The sequence below is a fragment of the Magnolia sinica genome, chromosome 17 (genome assembly GCF_029962835.1).
Source record: "Magnolia sinica isolate HGM2019 chromosome 17, MsV1, whole genome shotgun sequence".
Lineage (NCBI taxonomy): Eukaryota > Viridiplantae > Streptophyta > Magnoliopsida > Magnoliales > Magnoliaceae > Magnolia > Magnolia sinica.
This window is the reverse complement of record NC_080589.1, coordinates 1,751,530-1,768,597: the sequence shown is the minus strand read 5'-3', so window position 1 is coordinate 1,768,597 and position 17,068 is coordinate 1,751,530. Positions and strand designations below refer to the sequence as shown.

The following is a 17,068-nucleotide window of genomic DNA, read 5'->3' as shown; positions in this document are numbered from 1 at the left end:
ATTGTCATTTAGGAACGGTTTTAAACCGTTCCTAAATTCTTCAGGAACCGTTTAAAACCTTCCCTAAACGAGGCAAAACACCACCACTTGGAAATTGTCACGCCAGCTTGCAATTTCCCAAGCTCGGCGTCGTTTCTCACAGCTAAAAGAACATGCCTTGGAATGATGCGAGACTTCTTATTGTCTCTAGCAGCATTCCCAGCCAGCTCCAAAACCTCAGCTGCCAAGTACCCAAGAAACAGCAGCCAAATAGACAGGAGCGCCAGTTCGAACCCCAAAAGTGTCATGTAGATTGAATCCTTCGAAGCTCCCCGAATGTATCCTTCATCAAACAGCATTGACTGTTTTGGATCAATTTTCTACCTGAAATATTGGATGATTTTCCAAGAGAATCTTCATAAGCATATATCACTTTTCAGCCTGTATATGTGATTATGGTCACAATGAATTATCTAAAAGTATAACCTTCAATAGTCTCTTTTCTTCACTATATATGCAAGCATCTAATTCAGCTTGGTTTCTTTCAACAGCATGAATGGCTTATATGAAATCAAGGACTAATTTGCCATCAATGGACACCTTTGCATCCTTCAGATCCTCTCCTATGACTCCCAAAGCCTTCAGGTCCATGAAACCCAGATTTAGCATATTGAAATAAAGTAAAATGTTTAGCAGATGTATAAGAATGGGAACTGCATGCATGAAGTTTCAGCAAGTAAAGAATGCATACAGCACGGTAAAAACTCTTGCCATGAAATAACCTCTTTTTCATTTGAAAAAGGTGCAGAAAAAGGAGGAACCTCTCCACTTTTGGAAATCTCAGAGCTTTCTTCATCTCTCTCTATTAGAAGGTATTCTTCCAAAAGGGAGTGCTGTCCTTATGTTTCATTACCTGGAGTATCCTGCAAGAAGACCCATTCAGTACTTGAAATGTTAACTACTCATGGATGAATGAAGGAAAAAAAAATGTAAAAACACTCACATCTTCATCAAAGTCGCTGTCAAACTCATCAGCAACCTCCCACTTCTTCGTAATTAGTATCATTCTCGTCCTGAAAAGGTAATTCCATATGCCAAAAAAGATGAAGATCAAATTCAATATTTGGTAATGATACTGACATGATAATGTTAAAATGAAATGCACGAGTGACAGAAAAGGGAATGGGTTCGAGGGTACTGGCTGCAATCACTTACAGCAATTGCAGCTGTTGTCAGTACATACTAGGACCTTGTCCATGACTGGGGACTTCTGCAAAGGACATCAAAAAACCGTTGGCTGAGAGACAAACTCCTCATCTCACACAAAAGTGTTTACGTTACAGCCATGGTAAGGGAATGAACTTAAAAGAGAGTGGTTACCGATGTTCAATGCCACCATGTGTTGACATTATCTCCCTAAATGCAGGTTTTGAATATCCTGCTGAGATTTGCTTGGGTGCAATCAGTTTTCGGTTTTCAAGTGTCTTTTTTATGTTCCACAGTTAATACATGTGCACATGCTCATGCCTGTGTCGAAGGCCAAAGGTTCAATTGTATTAAGTTTGAGATGCATTCACATAGGTACATCCCCACATATGAATCATGTCTACCTGATTGGTTATATGCTCCCAAGACAGAGGTGAGCCAGCTTTTCAAGGTTTTCACGTAAAGCAGTTTGCATTCCAATGATGCAATCAGCGATGATCTGAAATAAAAATGAAGGTACCGAAAGTTAAAGAATGAAGGAAAACAGAATCAATCCATCTCATCTACTGATTAAAAAATGAAACTGTCTTAAAAAGATTAAAAGAAAATAGAGCTCTTACCCTCACCTCCTTCAGCCACAAATTCTTCAAATCAGGATCACTGAGGATGGTTGAAACAATAAGCGCACCATGAACTGGTGGGTTTCTGTACATGGGTGTAGCAATTTGTTGCAACTGACTCTTCACAGCTACTGCTTGCTTTTCATCTTCGCAGAGCACACTGTAACCAGAAAGGTAGCATCGACGACAACAAAAAACTAAATAAAATAAAAATAAAATAAAATAAAGCCCTTTGCCATTCTGGAATTATGTTAGAAGTAAAAGAGAAGTGCTAACAGAGAACATCTATAACTAGATGGGAAATAGCTTATTCATCAATCTTAATAAACCTCTTCCCTGGGGAAGGGTAATTCAGGATTTTTTATTTTATTTTTGGTTAAGAAAAAAATTACCCTTTTAGCAATAAATAAGGTGATAAACACTAGTTCTAAAGGAAAGTTAAATGATCAGATAAAAACTGATTGACCTTAGTAAACCTTTAAAGAACAGTAGAGAGATCTTCCAAGAGTCCCAATCAACCATTCTGTCATTTTAAACTTGAAATTTGTGGGGAAAAAAAAAAACTACCTGAGGCATCCTACTCTCTTTCCATAGTCCCATGTTTTTCGCGTATGATTAAGCACATCCAATAAAATGCCCATCTTCAAGAAAAATTCTAATTGCCTTCACATCTCTCTCAGGATCACCACTTGCAAAACCTTGGTACGCCATGTCGAAGAAGGGAAAATGATTTTTTACCTAAAGTATTCACCAGGAGCAGTGTTAAACTTATGGTCTGATAACAAAGGAAATGAGCATCTCATGAAATGGTGTACCTTGAGCTGATAGGAGATCTCTCTCCACTGTTCCTCTGAAGGATCAACACCGGTAGGATTGTGTGCACAGGCATGAAGCAAAAAGGAGCCGTGTGGAGCATTCTATGCACAAAAAGGAAGATATAGTGAGAAAGATGTGTACATAGAGCAACAGGATGCAAAATCACCAGAATATAGTGAGAAATCCAGTTGTCATTTAAGTACCTTGACATCATCCGAGGGACCTGGGCATCTCTCCATATGTTTTGATGGCTGTGGAATACACAACAACATAAGATAAAGAAAAGGAGCAGACAAGTGCACAAGTGTAAAAGATTCAGCTAGAGCCTTCCCAAGTGCTGAAAATTACAAACTACTGGATCCTCTTAACCTTCAGTTGCATCTCACCTCTCTTCCTGTAAGAATGCCTAGATCTTCCAAGTTTGCTCTCCTATTTTCTCCAAAACCTGCATTACATCTATCATGTCTAGTATGTAGAAACAACTAATCAAGTAAGCTATACAAGATGTACTTGGGAGTTGGGACGTAGTCCACAAATACAATCAAAACATACATACAGTCCAAAAAGGTGAATTGTCCAAAAAAGTGTTAGACTATTGTCCCTAATCGGTGAACTCAGTAAAGCAATGATGCCATGCAACAAATGAGATTATGGCTCTTATCAGCCAATCGGTTGATGCAAGATATGAAATTCAAATATGATGTGCGAGATTTCAGGCTTAAGATTAGTTCAGAAACAATTACACATATTCCACATCCCACGTGAAAGTCCAAACATTCAATTAAGGGGAATCTATGCAGGTCCAGGCCTACACATGTTAGGGCTGGATCAATAAAAATTATGAACCAAACGATACTCAAAGATAAGAAATAATCATCCACACATGCACAGTAATCAGTCCCTAATCCAAGAAATTCACTAATTTCAATTCAAAGAACCCTGGGGTGAAAAAAAAAAGGGCAAATAAATTAAGGGTAATGCAATCTAGGGTTAGGGTTTATGAAAATAGGTATGAAAAAAAGAAAATAAGAGAAAACCTAAACCGGAAGACAATTTCCGCGAGCGGATAGCGGGCTAGGGCCTAGCGCACATGCGCACTAGCCTGGCCGCACATGCGAGCGGGTCTCACACCTGGAAACCGATTCCTTGGCCCTAGTCAGCCAGGGGTGGGCTCCAAACCCCCAAAGTTTCAGGGCAATCCAAGCTACAGGCTGTGCGCGGTGCTCCGCCAAAGTTTCAGCCCTTCTGTAGGGTAAGATTCTAGAAACTGGCTGTGGGGAGAAGATCCGCTGCAAAACAGATGGATTCAAGGCAAGGATAGTTGTAGAAGGTGAGATATATGGATGGAAGAGGGTAGGGGCTGATGGGGATAGATGTGGCTTCGTACCACGGTAGTTAGCCCTTCGAAAAGGGAAGGCTTCGCACCCACTTGAATTTTTTCATTACTCGAAAACTCAGAGAGTAGAAAAAAACTTGCAGGAATTTTTATTAAACTTTAATGAATCAAAAGAACTACAAGGGGTGCCTATTTATAAGAAAACTCTATACCCCAAAACTCGCATCATGCGCGCAACCTATTACTTAGCGATGAAGTAAACCAAAATAAAAACTAATCAAAGAAATCTAAAACGTTCATGATTTCTAAATAACATAAATAATCAAAATCTAAAATATGAAATCAATCCGACTAGTGGGCCCTGATCATGAGATCCCGTGATGGGCTTTAGCTAATTATCGGGCCCACTCCAATGAACCAAAACTGTCTTCTAACTAGGAGGCCCTCCCTGGACGTCGTCATCGAGCCAGATTGACAGTGGGGCCCTCCCTCTCCTTGCGTACGTGTGTAGGGGCTGCGTGCATGCGCATGTGCGCGTGAGGTCCCCATCACCGGTGTTCGAGCTCACTCCTCAAGTTTGAAACAGAATCAGCATTGACAGCCTACAAGCATCAAAATATAACAAGGAAAAGCCCTTTATTATGAAATTAGCAGCGCATTAAATGTGTTTGTAGAACACTTATTTGGATGCATGTAACAGTCAATGTTGGTGTAAATAGGCATGTAAGATTTGATATTTTAAAAAAAAAAAAATCCTAAATCATTTGTACAAATAGAACAGTGGAATTTCAGGTGTAGTAAATTAAGAAAACTTACCTGATTAGCAGCATTCTTGGCATATCTAAATAGAAACCAGCAGGCCTTGAAATTGGTCTGTTTAAGAGTGCTGGAAATTTAAAAAATGGACTTTAAAATTCACAAAAGAAAATATGTAGGAAAATAAAATTCACAACTTACAAGTTTGAAAAAAAAAAAAAAAAACTAATACTAATCAATAAGTAGATGAATAATAAAGAGAAAAACAAAACAACAAGCAAACCTTTAGTGATTGTAAATTCCTTCCAAGGTATTCCATAACAATAACGGTCGCCATAATGGCTACTGCCATTACCATTACAATATGGGACATAATAGCCATTATGGCCTTTTTCCTTTTTCTTTTTTTCTTTATTCTTTTCTTTCCTTTCTTTTTTTGTTTTTTTGAAAAAAAAAAAAAAATTATCTTTCAGCGCCGTTTAGGGCCATTTTTTCTGTGACAGACATTTTGGCCCTGTAACATGTAATGGTTAGCACATTTACCATCAAGTTTGCACCTCTAATGGAATAGGAACATGATCCTCTATCTAATAAAATCCTATAGAAAGAACAGCAATTTTAGAAAATGATTTCCCATACAGCGTCATCCGAAAACATTTAAAAAGGAGGGGAAAAAAACAATGTCATCAGAACAGCAATTCCAAATCAATAATTTTTCATGAATTCTTTCCCAGGAAATGATTTCTGGACTGGCATCTGAATAGAACCATAGATTGTCCCTCAGACTAAAGAGGAGATACCATACAATGCTCCGGCCAACCGTTTGTACAGTAGGGTCAAGATTTCAGTTTGTATAAGCATGGCCCATTTTTCAGTCATCCAAATCATTGATGTGATATGCCTCACTGTGCATGGCTCATGCACCAAAAAATGCCCAAGGCTAGAAAATCCTAACCCTTCAATTCATGTCCAGCAAATAGACAGTCTGGAAAGAAAACACTGCAAAGTCCATATTCAACAAATGTATGTGTCATATCCAAGAATTGGGTCGAGTGGACCACACTACAGAAAGCAGTGGGGATTGAACGCCTACCATTGAAAACTTCTTGGGGGCCACAAGTTTTGGATTAAGCTGATATTTGTGTTTTCCCTTCATCCAGGTCTGTGTGACCTTATGAACTGGTTAGATGGCAAGTAAACATCATGGTGGGCCCTAGGAATGTTTCAACAGTGGCTGTCATTGTCCCAATTGCTTTCTTTGGTGTGGCCCACTTAAGGTTTGGATATGCCTCATTTTTGGCTAGGCTTCTCACAAAATGGACGGACGGTGTGGATATAACACATACACCATGCTGGGGCCCATGGAACTGTAATGATGCTAATTAAACCAAAGATCTAGGCACACAATTTTGTTAGAACTGTCCACAGGGAGCCACATAAAAATCAGATCAAGTCACATTAAATGCCTCAACCAAAAATGTAATTTACTCTTCTCAAACTTCACCTAAAAGTTAAACGCTACGTAACTGATGGAATTTACTCTTCTCAAAGTGGTTAATCTCCATTTGAAAATATAAATATTTAATTGAAAATTTGAGGAAAGGGACTGGTTCAAATGGCTATCTAGCACCTTTTTTCTAAAAAATAAAATAAAATCAGATATATAACAGAAGAAAAAAAAAAAAAACCAGGGAATATGCAAGTGCTAGAGTTCCTGTTGCTAGAGCCCGATGCAATTTGAGATGAGATGTGTAGTTATATAATGGTTTCATTTCCTCAAATATGAAAGTGAATCATCACAATAACGGACAACCAAAGGATGTTTCCATCATCTTCATCCTTTTGAATTTTATAGTGCATTGACTAAGAAAAAGAATGCCATCATGCATCCACAGCACATCAAAGACGCTTACATATACACATCGTATACATAGGCAATTAGACACCACGGATTTTACCTAATTCATGCATTTTTAGCTACAAAAAGTCAAGGGAGAGCTTTTCCACAATTTTCTATTCTTTTCCACAATTTGTTATGATAAATCATTGCTTACTTCTAAAAACTATAGTATTGGCTATAAAAAGTATAGTTAGTATAATACCATGTGGACTCTTCGAATATTTCCAGGCAAGTCTTGCTGTTGACACTACTCCTATAACACTTCCGGTGGCAGCAATTTCCACTGCTTTACATATATGCTTGGTATGCTTTCAGCAGTCAGCATGAAAAAACAGCATATCAAACGTGCCATTTCTTGAAGTCAACATAATTCTACTTTTGAAAAGAAATTGTTCCATATGCTAACTGTGAATATAATTAGCATAGTAATCAAACAGCAAGCTTTTAACAGAAACTTCCCATAGAGGAACATGTGTTACTAGACTATTGTTTCCATTAAAAAAAAATGGGAAAATTATATTAGTCTTGCTCAGATACCACTAAATTCACCTTCTAAACATCGTCTAATGAACTCCAGAATGGTATAATACAGGATAAGTAATGATAAAATGAAAAGTTCTTTAGCAACAGGTATATATAAATATTAAGTGCACACCTGATGTACGGTTTGGATTCCATACAAACGTCATGGTGGACCCAAAGAAGCTCAACCATATGGAAGAGAAGGAGAAAACAGGGCCATGGAGAAAGAGATAGAGAGAGACTTACATGCTCTGTTCTGTTCTACTGGGAAGGTTTTCCAAGCGATGGAGATGATACGGTAGAGCAGGTAGAACAGGAGTATGGTGATGGGTTAAGATCTGTTGCAGTATGATCCATCCAGACTACGGCCCACCTGATTTCAGTGCATATTTTCTACTTGCACAACAAACCAATCACAGACTGTCTGTCACCATCTTTACTAAACAACCCAAATGCATTTCCTTTAAACATGAAACTCTAATACAGAGCAGTTTACACCAAAAAAGATTATAAAAAAATCCCAATGCATTTCTTTTAAACATGAAACTCTAATACCAATTTAAAGATCAAATTGGAAGCAGACATGTGAAGCCTTTGCCAAGCCATTTGTGATCACAGATCCCATTGACCATGTCCTTGAAGTCAAGCTTCTTTTGGATTAGCCCTTCGATCACAAACCATGTACATTTGAAGTTCCGAGCACGATGCATCCAAGTTTGTAAGTTACGTTAACATACTTTAAAACCTTCAATGATTATATTGTAGTTGTGTATAAGCAGCAGGATTCATGAAAAGAGGAGGTAAATAAAAGCGTATCAGTATGCTATGATGTGGACCTAAAGATTGAAGAGTACGTCTTACTCATATGCAGGTCAGAGGTGGTGACCTGTCAAGTCAACTACATTTTTCCTATAGATGAATCCAGGGGAAAAAAAAAAGGGAAAGAAAGAAAAGAAGAGATTGAAAATACAAAACTAAAGACGCTTTGTGAAATAGCAGACGATCCCCTGAATCAAATGTAAACCTAATACTGAATTTGGTTGGCCACATGCTCTCCATGTCAGATTTGACGCACTGAATTGGCACTTTGCTCTGCATTATTGTGATTTTGGAAGTTCTTGAAAAACTAAACACACCAACAATTGCAATTGAGAAGAGGAAAAGTGCCGCTTTAGAATGGCAAACCTAATGTGGAGAATGGGGCCTATCAAAATCGAGATTAGTTTAATCCAAATGTTGCATGAACTGCTACCACCACTGGCCTGATCTGGGAATGAAGACGGCCCACCAACAAGCCTTCCTGGCACTTGACCAGGATCAGCACCAACATTTGGCATAACAGGCATGGATCCTTGAAATTCTGAATTTCCTACTTGAGCCTCAGGAGCCATATCCAAAACATGATCTTTTTGAGAAACCCCCGCTGGGTAATCACTAGTTCTATCTTCCAAACCTTTGCCAGACAAAGACGTTGTCTTTTTCTGCACATCGGAGAAACCAGCAGCACCAACATTCGACTCCTTCCCTCCCACCCCAACACCAGGGATACTCACCTCTTGTGAAACAACAGGCTCTAAACCCTCAACCCAGGGCCCACACCACCTAATGAAACTGGCATCTCGTTCCGTTGCATCGACTGCATGAAACCCTCACCGACTTTCACATCATTGTAAAGATCATCATACTCATCGTCTTCCCCCATTAGCTCCTCATAGGCAAGTGCAGAGATCGCTCCGATGCCTTGAAACTGCAGTTTCTGACTTCCCCCGTATTCATCATCCTCATAATCTAATTGTTCTTCACCCATTGGATCCATTTATGCCAATCAAACAAGAATTAGATCAGAGATATCTCTAAAGGCAACCTAATAAAACATAAGATATCGTTAGTAGTTGTTGATAAAATTATGGAAAGGAAAATTTCAACAACCAATCTAACATCAAACAAACCAATCTAACATGAAACAGAAAAATACAGAAATCTCTAGAAAACAGGCTTCCCTACAACCCATATAAATATTAGAACTGAAAAAACACAGAAATCTATGATGCACATAAAAAAGAGGAAAAAAACATGGTAATCTCCAATACCTACCATCAAAAACATGGAAATAATGGAACTTCCATAAATCATCTGAGTTAGGTAACAACTCCCATGATATTTTTTTTTGGAAGAACAACCCCTATGATATTAAATTCAAAAATACAGAACTCTCAAATACCCACCAATAAAAATGGAGAAACATGGAATTTAAACATGATCCATGTAACGTTAGACATAAAAGAGGGGAAAACCTCTAATGCCACCAATGATAACAGAAAAACTTGTATTTTTTTTTTTTTATAAATGGACATTGAAGATGAAAAACAGAGAAGTCTCTCAACAACAAAAGCAGAGAGATATTTGAATTTTCAACAATCCACCTTTTTTTGTTCTTTTTTTTTTTTATTTCCTTCTTTTTTGAAGGACCGCAAACAATCTAATGTTAAACAGAAACCTCACAGAAATCTCTAATACCCATAAAAACAATGGATATCCAGAAATCATCAAACATTAAACAGAAGAAACACAATATATCTAACAAGGAATCAATGACATTGAGCCAGAGGATTGGTTTAGCATTCTGAGACTCCCAAATTCAGTTATCTAGACCATTGATCTGATGAACCCAACATGAACATGGACACAAGCAACTCCCAGACTAGAAGATCCTAGCATTCCAATCTTTGGCCTTTTCCATTGAATGAACCTTGACACAAAAATCTCTAGTAATAGAAGATTCCATCCATCCAACCTTCGGCCTTCTCCATTGAATGGAGACCATCAATGAGCAGGCCACTGACAAACGGATCAGGAATGTCTCATCAAAGGGGATTCTTGAGGCATGGAGCTGTAAACGGTGGAACCCATCCTATCAACTGTCTGGATTACAAAACCATGGCCCTGCTTTGTACAAGCTCGAGCCCAAGGACACCGCAAATATCCAAGGCCAAAGATCTACCCACAAAATAAAATTCTAAAAGAAAACCATAAAAGGATAAACATTTTATCATGGGCATTTTATCGAACAGTATGCATGCATCATTGATCTGACCACATTTTACATACACATCATTAAAGAAGATCACCTCTCTTGCTATGCCGTATACCAAATCTGAGCTTTGATGAGCTTCCCATTGACGTTCAAGCTATGCCATGCGAACTCGACTCCGATTGTTGACTTCAATTTGAGACTAAACTTGTTCTTGGTGAACCTCGAGAGCAGATTCGACTTCCCAGCTCCCAAATCACCGAAATAAAAAACCAGCCAAACCTGGAGAGCAGATTCAAGACTGCCTGTGGTATCAAAAGCTCCGAGGCAGCTCTCTTTGGTCTTAACTTCTCTTTGGCCCGTTGATAGAACTGTCTCAAGAGAATATTTGTTGCCTCTGTCGAAATTACTTGATTAGGTGGTGGAACAGTCCGATTATGCGTAGGATGATAGGTGGCAGGTGTTATTTTGGAAGGATGAGCAGGATCCGATGGCCGTAATTGAGTGAAATTATGGGGATCGAAGGAAGGCCAGTTGCCGAGCAGAGAACCCATCAAAATCGGCTGTTGCTGCTGCTTCTGATTCTGCTTCTGCTTTGGAAAGAGAAGTTATAAATAGAGGAGAAGGAAATCCTTGATCTCGTGGATCTGCTTCGGCATTTCTCAAGGATTGGAGGAGCTCCTCTGCAATTCCTCCACCCAAAAAACCTACCTCCTATGTCTGACATTGCTTGATTTGGCATTGCTTCTTGTTGTTGAAGAGGAGGAAGAGAGAAGCATAGATTGGTAGGATTTTGGGTTTCGAAGCAGGCGGTCTCACGGAATGAAATAGTTTGCCCTAATTAAGCTATAAAATCGTTCCCTATTCTAACTGTCAGATACAGTTTGCATTAGGAACAATTCCTAAACCAAAATCATAGCCGTTCCTGATCAATAATTTTGGTGTAGTGGATGTATCATGCATTACTTGCATGAATTATCTGGGCAAATCAATTTCTATTCTTGGTAATGTTCAGGGCAGGATTCAGCCGTCCATTTTAGATTTACACGTATAGCCCAGGTCTAGCCCAGTTTCAGCTTGCATGGCTCAGCCCAAATTCACTTGTAATCCAAAGGTTGTGTTTGGTTGTACCAAATATCAAATATATCATGATATTGGGTACAACCAAATGCAATCTAAGGCAAGACCCTTTCTTAGGATAACCATCATTTTCAAGACACACAATCGCACACTTGCACACACACACACACACACACATGAGAAAACAACAATTCTGGTATAGAGGGTGGGAAAGAGTTCCCCAACATACCAACATATACCTTTCAAAAAAGAAGAAGAAGAAGATACCAGGAAGCACAAGAACTTCGTCGACATTAAAATTAAACTCTGATTAATAGTAACCAATCCAACATAGAAGTATTGGAGAAACTCATGTAAGCAAAAAATCTCAAATATCTATGGCACCGAACATGATATGAGTCTCTTCCATCACTGCTTCTGTGAAGTTCTTAGCAAAAATTCTAATTGCTTGTGAGGGTCTTCCATTCCGCTCAGCATGAGTCACCCCAATCATACATACATGAAAAACCCAATCATCTCTTATAACTCGTCCCATGCCAAGCCATGAATAGCTCACAACCCATTTCAGGGGACTCTTAACTCCAAATTGCAATTACATTAGTCGATCCATTTCGGGCTTAGCAAAGGAATGAAATTGCAATTTGGAGTTGAGTCCCCCAAAATGGCTGGTGACCTAGTCATGACTTGGCCTGGGAGGAGTGATAAGAGATGGTTGGGTTTTCATAGTCGTGCCAATCGGAGGCTACTCAATCATTACGAATGCTAGGAAATGTCATCACAGTTTCATTGTTTACTCTTTGATGGGAGTGAATGCTTGCAACTTTGTCAGGACAGGAGCTCAAGAATCTATACTGGATATAATGCAAATAGTTTTGGATGTTTTTGCCCTTGCAATTGGTCTTCACAGCAATGGTTAAGAAAGGGTAACTTCATCAACAAAATGTAGTAGCTTGGGAGGGAATGGTTGAGATTCCACTGCACAAGGGATGGCATAGACTGCACCTCCTTCCTTTCACTTCTTTTATCTCATGTGGCCGCACCCGCACAAAGCATCTCAAGTGCAACAAAGTCTATATCTGGGTCCACTCTAATGATTGTCTGACATTCACTCCATACATTTGTTATGCTGGCTGATCAAGGACTTGAGTAAGTCACAACAAAGAAAACAGCTGTGTAGTCTTTTTTTTTTTCTCTCCCCTCTCAATCTCACTCTATCCCCTCCTCACTCCACATGTAACAGCCATACCACCCCAATATATGTAATATGAAGCCACATACTGGCTGAAATATATGACAACATGCTTCTGATGATCATAATTCATAGCTGCAAGCTGTTGCCGATGCCTGTGATTTTTGGAGAACCATAATGTGAAGGCATATGCATTCTGAAACCAATTCACCATAATGCAAAGGCATATGCATTCTGAAACCAACTACAAGATTGATCAACTTGTGAATTTCGCTGCCAAGGTGGGCCACGCACGAAACCAAGGGAAGGGCCACGCACAAAACCAAGGGAAGTTCTAAAACCACTCGCTAGATTGTCAACAAGAAGATGATGTAATGGTAAATGACATTGTGATTTGAATGTATCATGACTCTTCCCGCTTCGATGTATGAAGGCTACCAATGAGAGTCGAATATACAGTGTCATCTGGCGTCAAGCCTGCTTTTCTCATCTCATCGTGCAATCTAAACGCTTCTTCCGATCTCCCTTCTCTAGACAAGCCCGAGATCATTGCCGTGTATGTCACAACATTCTGAGGAATACCTTTCTTAGGCATTTCATCAAACAGTGTGATTGCATCATCTACCTTCCCAAATACACAATGCCCGTGTATAAGCGATGTGTATGTGTACACATCCATATCCAATCCTCTCTCCTCCATTTCATCCCTAAGCTTGTGGGCTTCCTTAATGCTGCCCTTCTTGCAGTACCCATCGATCATCGCATTGTAAGTTGCACTATTGGGCCTCACCCCCTTCTCCTCCATCTCACGCAACACTCTCCTTGCTTCAACGAAATCCCCTTCCTTGCAATGTATATCAATCAATGTAGTGAAGGTGACGGTGTTCGGAGGCACCCCTCTTTCTACCATGACATACAAAAGCCTCTTTGCTTCGTCAGCCCTGCTTGACTTCCACAAGCCACTTGCAATCGTGTTATAAGCATACACGTCTAGTTCGAGGCCCTTCTTCTCCATAACAACCTGTAGTTTAAGAGCTTCCTCAAGCAATCCCTTCTTGCAATATCCATCCATCAATGTATTGAAAATCACCACATTGGCATCAATCCCTTTACTTTGCATTTCAGTCAACAAGATCTTTGCAGCCCCCATCTGGCCCGCTTTACAAAGGCCATTGATCAACGCACCATAAGTATGCGCATTCGGATCAATACCTCTCTCGGCACATTCATCAAAGAGGGCAAATGCTCGCCTCATGTTCCCCGCCCAACAATTCACATTGATTATCGAAGTGTACAGATACACATCTCCCTCCACTCCCCTCTCATTCATATCCTCAAACACCCTCTCTGCCTCATTGATCCGACCAAAATTCAACAACCCATCAATTATCACAGTATATGTCACGGCATTACGGGCCACACCACCCTCATCGATCAATTTTAAGATCTCATCGACCCCATCAAAATTGCCTTTCTTGGCATAGGCCTCTATCAATGAATTATACGAGACCACATTGGGTTTGATCCCTCTACCACCCATCTCATCAAGAAACTCCCTAGCTCTATTCACATCTCCCTTCTTGCAAAGCCCATCGACAACGACAGACAATGAATAAACCGAAAGGCAAACGCCCACATCAACCATTCGACGAAAGAACCCAAGAGCCGGCTCGACCAAACCTGCCCTCCTAAGTGCCACAAGAAGTATATTACAAGACCTATCATCAAGCACCCAACCATGGTTTTTCATGTAATCAAAACTCTCAGAGGCCATATCAAACAGGTTTGCATCTGAATATATTCTGAAGAGCATATTGAACACTTTTTCTGAAATCTTTGCCTCATTGCAACAATTCTCAATCGCTGAGGCTATGACAGGAAATGGGGTTTTGAGATTTTCATCAATGGATACAGATTTCAAAAGATGTTTGGCTAATGGGAAATTTCTTTGTTTGACGAGTCTGCATATTAGAGAAAGGTGGGGTTGGAGATGGTGGTTCTGGAAAATGGGTGGTTGGGATTTTGTGAGGAGATTGAAGAAATCTAGGCAGGTTTTGGTTGGGAGCTTTGGATTTAAGAGGATGAGGTGGGTGATTTGAGGGGTGAGATTGGGAAGGAAGGATTTGATTTGGGGGGAATTGCAGCCGGAGGTAACGAGGGTGTTTGAGATTTTGGAAGCTGTTTGGATGTCGGATTTGGAAGTTAGGATTGAAGAAGCTGTTGATAAGCTTCTGCTCTGTTTTCGGGAGAACATCACTTCTCTCTGTATCTCGTGTATGGAGTGCGAAGGCCGAGCATATAAGAAAGAGAGGTTGGGTGTCTTTCTCTTCTCCCCTCTTTCCCCTTGCGCTGCAAATGAAAAGCGAAATTGGATTGCGTACCGACGCTTTTATCGTACGGAGTAAACCCTTTTGCGCACACCGTGATGTATGTGATTTATCCACACCGTCCGTCCGTTTTTCCAGATAATTCTAACGTTTACTTCAAAATTGAAGAAAATCCAAGCTCAATAGGACCACACCACAGGAAACAGTGGGAATAATGATTTCCACCGTTGAAACATTTTTAGGGGCCACAGTGATGTTTCTTTGTCATCCAAACCGTTCATAAGATCACACAGACATGGATGAAAGGAAAATATAAATATCATCTTGATCAAAAACTTCTGTGGCCCAATAATTTTTCAACGGTAGACGTTCAATTCACATTGTTTAATGTGGTGTGGTCTACTTGATATTTGGATATGCTTCATTTTTTTGTCTCGAGCCATAGAATATATGGTAAAATGGATGGACGGATTGGATGAAATACATAAATCACAGTGGACCCCACAGTTTACTCAATCGGCGAGTGCGCAGTCCGCTTCGATGAAAGGACGAGCAAAGATGGGGAGTGATATGATACTCTGGCAAATCAGGCATTCCGAAGCGACTAGCGTCCTATGATTTGATTTGAATTGGACCGCCTAAATCTTTAAAATCGCTTTTAATAAATACTAGTGTCAAAAATAAGATTGGTTGAGCAATCTTAACCTCTAATGCACGGGTACTTGTTTATTGAAATGAGAGCATTGGATATTTTTTATAAATCACTTTATTAAAATAAGACCATTAGATAATTTTTTACAAATTACTTGTTTATCAAAGTAAGACCCTTAATTTTTAAAAAAACAATCATCTAATGAATATCCACCAATCTAATGTTCAAATAAGCAGATGATCTTGGCCGTCAGCTCGTGGCATATCCAACCAAATTGGGAGACATACTTCAATTATGCAAATTTTAAGATGTTTTCTATTTCTAACCATCCAATGAATGTCCAACAATCAGATGGTCAAATATATATATATATATATATATATATATATATATAAACGCTCACCTGCAAATTAGTTCGTACCTATTACATATTAACTTTTTTGAGAACCCATCATACGTGATGTGAATCCAAAATCTGAACCGTTCATGTGAAGCAGCACTTCGTGAAACCCCCCAGAACCAAGTTTTACTTTGATTTAGAACTTTGATGAGCCACGAAAAATTAAAACATTTTCCTCCCTTGATTTTGATTTGCATTTCTCTTTGTTATAGCCCACCAGAATTTTAGATCAAGGTAAAAATTTCTCACATGAGGTTTCATGGGATTCCGCATCACATGGACCGTTCAGATTAGACACCCATGACACGTGTGCAAAGGTGCGCACATGCGTAGGTGCGCAGGGGAGCATGACTCTCTCTCTCTCTCTCTCTCTCTCTCTCTCTCTCTCTCTCTCTCTATATATATATATATATATATATATATATATATATAATATTTTAACCATCTAATGAATGTCCACCAATTTGATAGTAAGATAAGCACATAAACTTAGTCCTTGGTTCGGAGTATCTATAGGTGGTGAAATCCCACTACCATGTGAGCGTGTGGGTGTATGTTGATGGGTGCGTGTGAAAAAAAATAAAGAAGCTTACCCTTCTAATCATGGTACATCCAACCAAATTGAGAGACTTGTATTTCAAGTACTTAATTTTTTAGATATTTTTAACCGTCCAATGAATGTCCACCAATCCTAGATAAGGAAATAAGTTTAGCCTTTAGTTCACGTACATCCAACCAAATTGGAAGACATATGCAAATGTTAAGATATTTTTAACCGTCCAACATACTTTTAGACGGTAGTGCCTCTAGGGCAGTCAATGGGCTAAACTGGCCCACTTGCTTTCTCATTTGGCCAACTTGGGTTGGGCTTGTTCTAAAATACTAGACCCAAGGGCACGGCCCATGCCTAAGATATAACATGTACATGAGTCGGACCAAGTTGAGCTTGGTATAGCTTGGCTCGGCTCAGCCAGTAGCTAACCCCAACTTGAATTTGGCTTGGCTCAATCCTTAAGCTTGTCTGGCTAGCTCAGCTCGGTCCATTTCAAGCCTGTGCAACATTTTCTCATACACTTAGAATGCATCTTTAATTTCTTATGGAATGCAAAACAGTAATAACTCTTTACAAGCATTTCATCAAATATTCGGTGAACAAAATCAAAATCAAGATATGGGGGCAATTTTATGATGTAAAGTTTTTATTTTTATTTAGTGATTTATTTTGTATCCATTCTTTCCTCAAAATAATCGAGT

The 17,068-nt window shown here is 39.4% G+C and overlaps 1 protein-coding gene and 1 long non-coding RNA gene across 5 annotated transcripts in view; both read right to left on the bottom strand.

Moving 5' to 3' along the window:
• Nucleotides 1-138: 138 nt before the first annotated feature.
• Nucleotides 139-10,845, bottom strand: LOC131231483 (uncharacterized). 4 transcript variants are annotated; one of them, XR_009164379.1, is made up of 9 exons: nt 10,264-10,845; nt 7,382-8,999; nt 4,774-4,843; nt 3,008-3,066; nt 2,825-2,872; nt 2,621-2,722; nt 1,806-2,543; nt 977-1,052; nt 184-206 (listed from the first exon to the last, which is right to left on the bottom strand). It is a non-coding gene; the product is annotated as an uncharacterized LOC131231483 (long non-coding RNA). The 4 variants fall into 4 exon arrangements; XR_009164376.1 differs by lacking the exons at nt 3,008-3,066; nt 4,774-4,843; nt 7,382-8,999; nt 10,264-10,845 and having other exon boundaries at nt 2,825-2,991; XR_009164378.1 differs by lacking the exons at nt 3,008-3,066; nt 4,774-4,843; nt 7,382-8,999; nt 10,264-10,845 and having other exon boundaries at nt 977-1,027; nt 2,825-2,991.
• A 1,903-nt stretch (nt 10,846-12,748) lies between these two features.
• Nucleotides 12,749-17,068, bottom strand: part of LOC131231970 (pentatricopeptide repeat-containing protein At2g32630-like) — a 29,843-nt gene continuing 25,523 nt past the window's right edge. Inside the window, exon 2 of the mRNA XM_058228396.1 lies at nt 12,749-14,761. Within this exon, the coding sequence (XP_058084379.1) occupies nt 12,839-14,689 (1,851 nt within the window). The 5' untranslated portion in view covers nt 14,690-14,761 and the 3' untranslated portion in view covers nt 12,749-12,838. The remainder of the gene's footprint in view (nt 14,762-17,068) is intronic.